This window comes from Strongylocentrotus purpuratus, unplaced genomic scaffold (genome assembly GCF_000002235.5).
Source record: "Strongylocentrotus purpuratus isolate Spur 01 unplaced genomic scaffold, Spur_5.0 spur5_scaffold_19, whole genome shotgun sequence".
In the NCBI taxonomy this organism is placed as follows: Eukaryota; Metazoa; Echinodermata; class Echinoidea; order Camarodonta; family Strongylocentrotidae; genus Strongylocentrotus; species Strongylocentrotus purpuratus.
The window spans coordinates 1792831-1799524 of NW_022145604.1; the positions used below are offsets into that span (position 1 = coordinate 1792831).

Below are 6694 nucleotides of genomic sequence, written 5' to 3' on the forward strand. Positions count from 1 at the left end.
ATGCTCATAATAATGTTTATATTTACCGTTCATCGTTAATATTGCATCTGAGAAAAAGAAAAAAACCACTATGTATACTTAAAGGAAAATTCCTACTAAATCTAGAGTATGATCATGAGAAAAAAAATACATTTGACTCGTGGTCTTTGAAAAAAGCTAAAATGATCAGAAAGTCTCAATTCTGTATTGTTCAATAATATTACTGAAGAATTTTATTATGTGAAAATATATTACTCGCGAAACCACGAAACCACTTTTGTCACTGATATTAGACAATATACAAGGGCATATTGGCTAAACTCAAAGGAGTATTGATTAAATATGTTACAATTTCGCTGAGATCATCTGACTTGACAAGTGTGGCAATCTTAATTTCCTCTCTATATGTAAGTGTCAATATACTTGTCATGAATGGATATACATGGTGGACAAAATTAAGTTGTCGGTTCTTTTTTAATAGAGACCAATATATGCTATGCGAGTATCCATCTTATTAGAATTGCAAAGGAAGAACTATTTTACATGGAAAATGGTTTTGGGGAAGAGCAACGATGCACAGTTGTCCAGGTGAATTCTTAGACCCTTAAGATGGCAATTCAGATACCAATGAAATGATTAGAATGTGTAGAGAAAGGTTTTCATTAATCTTATAATATCTTCTTGAAGGTTGATGTTATTTTTTTCAAAACTATGATGATAAATGGTAAACTCTTTATCCAATCTATTCCAGACATGGCGAATGTTCATCCCGATGATTGTCCATGGATGGATGCTCTTGTGTTCAACCTTTCCATTCTTCATATTTTCACACGGTGATGATCAGACCACCAGTACAACTACACCCCACCCGCTTTTTAGCCCAACGCAAGTACTGCCTTCAAATAACATATCTGAAGTTTTCTACTATAGCACAGAAGACACAGAAAAGGAGGATTTTACAGCCTATGACTACGACATGACGACACTCGAGACAGATACAAACACCGATGATGGTGACAGTGTCTTTAGGTCAAGTGGAACGTGGTCCTGGTACCCAATGTCGTGGCCGTGGACTTCGATTCTGCGACTGAATTCCGCCATCATCGGCATCGTCGGGAATGCCATCGTCATCATCGTCGTTTTCAACCGTCGAGTCTCTAAAAACTCCACCGATATCCTGATCGGGTCCCTTGCTGTGGCTGATCTGTTATCTTCTATAGCCATCATTCCTGTCCCTAGGATCAAGTACGTCCCATCGACATGGCTTGGTGAGGTCTACTGTCGAGTAGTCAACGGGCAGATCTTCATGTGGTTTTTCGTCAATGCATCCATCTTCATTTTAACCGCCATTTCTGTAGAGAGATATGTGGCGGTTATTTATCCATTCACATTTCGACGTATCTTCTCAATGCGTCGTACGACAGTCTATATCATTCTCATTTGGACGGCCTGCGTCATCAACCACGCCACCTACTACTATTTCTTCATCAAGGTACACCATGCTACTCACACCTGTCAGGTGCCAACAGACCCACCGTCTTATCGGCTTCTTGGTGGATTGTCACAGGTCACATTACATTTCATCTGTCCTCTATTCGTCATGGTTATCACCCAAGCAATGATCATCATCACCTTGCATCGCCAAGCGAAGCGCTTCAAGTTCATGAACGGCTCCAAAGAAAGGACAACCCATGCCGTGAAGTCACACGATGCTAAATGGAGAGTCATCAAAATGTTTCTCATGGTAGTCCTCACTTTCATTGTATGTTGGTCTCCTAGTCAAATATCATTCCTCCTTTACAGCACACAGATCATCGGTCCTAGGTTCCTCTATAGTCCTCTGGATCGTATCTTTACAGTCATGGGGTTCTACAATTCATGCGCTAACCCTATTATCTATACCATCAGCAATGCCAAATTCAGACTTGCCGTCAAGAATGTGTTGACGCGAAAAGGAAGCGATAATATATCTGTTTTTGGAATCAAACCAGAAACAGATCACCCTGATACTTGAATGGTGTCTGTCCATAGCGCTTGAAACCTGCCGAATAGAGTCGAATGTATAAATGTGGGCCGGTATTACCATCATGCCCGTTACAAACGAGACACGTGGCATCATTTGCTTATTTGCTGACGTAGGAATGCGTCAGTGAATGGCGCGGTCTTTGACGCACCATGTGAGAGTGATCTCGTTGAAGGTGAATGCAAGGGGAACATTGCAAAATAGTGTTGTGTCTAGTTATAAGTACAGGCATTATCATTACCTTCACGTCTTACTCCCACATTGAATTTCCTGATTACTTCTAAATGTATCGCCTCTCTCCCGTGAGTGTTAACTAATATGCATTTACAATGGCATAAATCTTCTCCTTTCCATAACAAAAATAGGATTTCTGGGGGGTGTTTCACAAAAGATCCTAAGTTAAACTTATTTCTTAGTTGGACTCAGAATTTATTGAAAGCCGTTATCATCTATGAAAATAGTTTGTAAAAGTCATTTTAAAAGGCATAAAATGTAGATTCATATCATTCATATTTTCTATTATCAAGGAGACTTCATGTTCTTGGTGTGAAATTTATAAAAAGTCTAAAATGCTTGAATTTTCGCTTTTGAATATATTTTATTTTAAGGCTACAAATGGCTCTCCATAATATTTAAGTCCAACTTAGAGTTAAGTTTGACTTGGGATCTTTGTGAAACACCCCCTGGTCAACGTTGAATACTCTTTCTAGCATAACCATGATGCTAATTAATAAAGTGACGTTTGCTGCAGACCATTAGGCTACCCCAAAAGGCATGCGTAAAACACTCCCGATAGAGAGATAATGGAATACTATGCCAATAATGACATTCTAAAATGATTCCGCAGGGCGACTGTAATCTTACTTAAAACGCGAAGGTGTGAAGGGTGAATGTGCGTCGTGTGAAGGTGTGTTTGAAGCGTCAAGATCGCTGGAAATTGGAATGTTTCCCTATCTGCTATTCTTTTTTTTTCAATTCAATTCAATTTCGGTTTATTAATATCAACATATACAATGTACAATGCAGTAGTCCAGGGACCAATAATGCAATGTGTACATAAAATGTGCATAAAAACAGGAATGATCATATAAATGTATAATAAAAATGATAAAAGATAAAGTTAAAATTATTGTTCATACCTAAAGTTATATACATAAATAAAAAAATGATAATAGATGGATGATAATAAATGTTGAACCAGTTATTGCAAGTACAAATAATCTTTAAATTAAACAATTATTAGAAAGAAAAAAAAAATAATAATAATAATAATAATAATAAGTTTTAGATTTCTGTATTTTTCTTTATTCTTCTCTTTTGTCTCTTTTACTTTCTCTGGTTTTCTTTCCTTGCTCTCTCTCTCTCTCTCTCCCTCCATCTCTTCTCTTCTCTATTTTCCCTCTTCCTTCTCTCTCGATACACACGTTACTCTACCCTACACCTATTTTAGTACAAATGAGTTTCCCCAAAATACAAGGTATTATCTTAAAGTTGAAGAGTCACCACACGTAGTTTGTTGAAAATTACTTTAGCACGGTATTTCTTATCAATATAACTGTTATTTCCTTCACAGATAACTAGTGAATGAATGTTAGCGATAGCCGATGAATGTCATTGGGTCGGAAATATTAAATTTGGTGTAATTGTTGTGTATCATAACAGCATACGCTATTAAATTACCGAAGATTATACAACATATTGTTCCTAGAGTTGTATTTCTAGAGTCGTCGGTAGATATGCAGTGACTAAGTACCTTTTTGTTTGTTTCTTTGTTGTTTTTATTTGTTTTTAGCTAAGTTTTAATATTCTTAATCGAATTGATGGCATGGCTATCTATCTTTTTATTGAATCTCCATTATCCATTAAGTCAAGTTATTCCACGAAATGCTGAAACTGATATTATACAAAATTACGATTCGATTCATTAAAAACGTCTAAATATACTTTCTAGTTCAGTGAGACTCAATATCATTAATTTTATGCTGGCATGATACTCAACGAGAGGCCTTGGTAAAATGATTACGATCAGGATGCTGATTATAATGACCGGATTTCGCAGGCAATGTTGATATTCATAATTATTTCTTTTTATATATATATATTTATATCCTGCATCAAAAATTGATTGGTTGAGAGCTCTACACGTGACCAGAAATATTTCAACTTTTTTAAGGTTACTCTGTAAAAGTACTATTTGGGAGTAGAAGTACCATTTGGGAGTTGAAAATTTGGTATGATCATTTTTTAGAATTATTTTTGTTGGCGGGGAGGGAATGCATGATGCGGGATATAAAACAAATACACCCTGCCTTCTTTTCGAGGTACTGGTTAAGACTATGGGCCTCGGGCCCTCGGTGACTCTAATAGTACCATTTACTTCGGGGCTGCGCCCCTCAGCAAATAGTCATCTCTTGCCCATAGTTTCAACCAGAACATCACAAGGCAGTGAATTGTGGTTTTAATATAATGATTGTTTTCATTGTGTACATAGTACGGTGCAGGATGTTACTAGTGTTTACTTTAATGTAAATATGGTTATCTCTGCCTTCTTTTCGAGGTACTGGTTAAAAACTATGGGCCTCGGTGACAGTCTGTCCAGAGAGTGGATGTCTCTGAGAAAGGTATCATAAAGGTGTTAGTGAACCCCTCGTATAGTTGCCTTAGGTACACATCGGGCCTCTAGAAATGTTGGCCTTATACCCTGCTGACACTGTTACCAAGGACTATCTTGTTTCTCATGGTTGCAGTATAGAGTACCGAAGCTGTGACGTCATAAAAATATATTTGTAGAATTTCTTAATTTTAATAATAATAATAATAGCTCGTTCTTATATAGCGCTTTTCAGGACCATCTGAATAAATATACTCCCCATATGAACTCAGTGTTATATGCTCTGGCTCCTAATGGTTAGGAGCCAGAGCATATAACACTGAGTTCCCATAGGACATATATTCATTCAGATGGTCATATCTCAGCCAATACTTAACATATTCAATTGGTTTTCGACAGTTGGACAGTATTTTTTATTTTCTTTCGGAATATGAAGAAAAAATTGAGAAATTCCAAAAAATAGATTTTTGATGATGTCACACTTCACCACTCTATAGTCTGTTCTTGTTGTTTGTTATAATATTAGTATATTGTTCGGGTGAGTTGAGCCGAGATTGTTAAAAGTTACAACTTCAATAGATTGTTATACATGTACTTTTATCAATCTTACAGATACAGATTATATGTTGCAGTTTAGATTGTTTATATACGTAGCATAGTTTAGTTGTTATACTCTTTGTAAGATTTGAGGTTATTATATACTCATCATGTACTCCGCTCTTTTCCCTATATTCCTATGTAACATATGTTTTATGGACCTCTGTCTTGTGCAGCTGAGTCTGAAATAAAGTTCTGAATTGAATTGAATATATTTGTATAATGTATACATGTACATAGTCCTCAAAGGTAAATTCAACCTTAATAGCAAACTAATTTAACAACTTTCCCATTTATTCCCCCCCCCCCCCCCAAATGACTACAATGTCATTTGTTTTCAAAGTTGATAACTCAGGAGGGCCTTTTCATTTTAGAGAACCTGTAATGATACGCTCTCCATAATATACGTTGAGTAGTGCCTGAAGACAAGAAATGCTTAGGAAAAAAAAAATCAGAAGTTAATTATATGTGTGTACATGACAAACGGGAGAGGAGTCCATGCATCCGTCATAACCCACTGACCAAATTACCAATGCGAGATTTGCATGAATATAGTGATCTCATATTTCAAACTATTATGACCTTCCTCATTATTGGTCGGATATATTACAGACCTCCGTCATTCTGGTTCTCCTATTTTCTTGCTTTCAGACAAATTAACTTATTTCAAGGGTTGTGCTTTAAAGATAATATGTCCCTTTTGCAAACAACATCAAATTTTGTAGAACTTTGCAGGAATTATAGATATGTCATGTCTTTGGTAATAACATACATTAAAAGAGCTGTAAAGGGTACATGAGCATTTGTCTACATCAATAACCCACTTCTTGTAATGGCCAAAAATTAAACTGATTGAATCTTTGCGCAACATAAAACGTACGACCATTCGGTACAATGGTCTGAACATCAGACTATTACTTACTGGCTCTATAGCTCTTAAGTCGATTCGACAACAAATAGTCGTTATTTTCCCACTTAAAGATATTTTCAAGCCCCCCCCCCCCCCCCTATATTAGTATCATCTTTCAAATGCCGTTGGAATTTAACCTTTTCATTTGTTGGGCCTGTTTAACAATGTTTCCACTTTTATATATCTGATATGCATGACCCTACGTGTTATCAGTGTCTGTGATATGGTGTAATATTGAAGCCCAAAACAAATTGCGCTTCAAAATGATCATGAAGTGCTTCAAAAAAGTAAAAATCTTTGAGTGACCGGTTTTACCATACTCATTTTCCCCAGTAGACTGTAGTGTTATATTTTGCTCTCTCTTTCTCTCTTTCTCTCTCTCTCTCTCTCTTCCTCTCTCTCTCTTTATTGTTTGTTTGTCTGTTTGTTTGTTTTTAAATCAGATTCATCCTGCATGCAATCGTTTTTCAGAAAGGGAGAGAGAAGACAGGAGAGGAGAGGAGAAGAAGGGAAAGAAGAAGGAGAAGAAGAAGCCGGAGAAGCATACGAAGCAGAAGAAGAAGAGGAAGAAGAA

General features: G+C 36.5%; 1 protein-coding gene across 1 annotated transcript; it reads left to right on the forward strand.

Annotated features, from left to right (window-relative positions):
- The first annotated feature begins 927 nt into the window (after window positions 1-927).
- On the forward strand, window positions 928-1993 carry LOC115926174 (allatostatin-A receptor-like). The gene has a single exon (XM_030990728.1). The coding sequence runs from the start codon at window positions 956-958 to the stop codon at window positions 1991-1993; it is 1038 nt and encodes a 345-aa protein (XP_030846588.1). The 5' UTR covers window positions 928-955.
- The last annotated feature ends 4701 nt before the right edge of the window (window positions 1994-6694 follow it).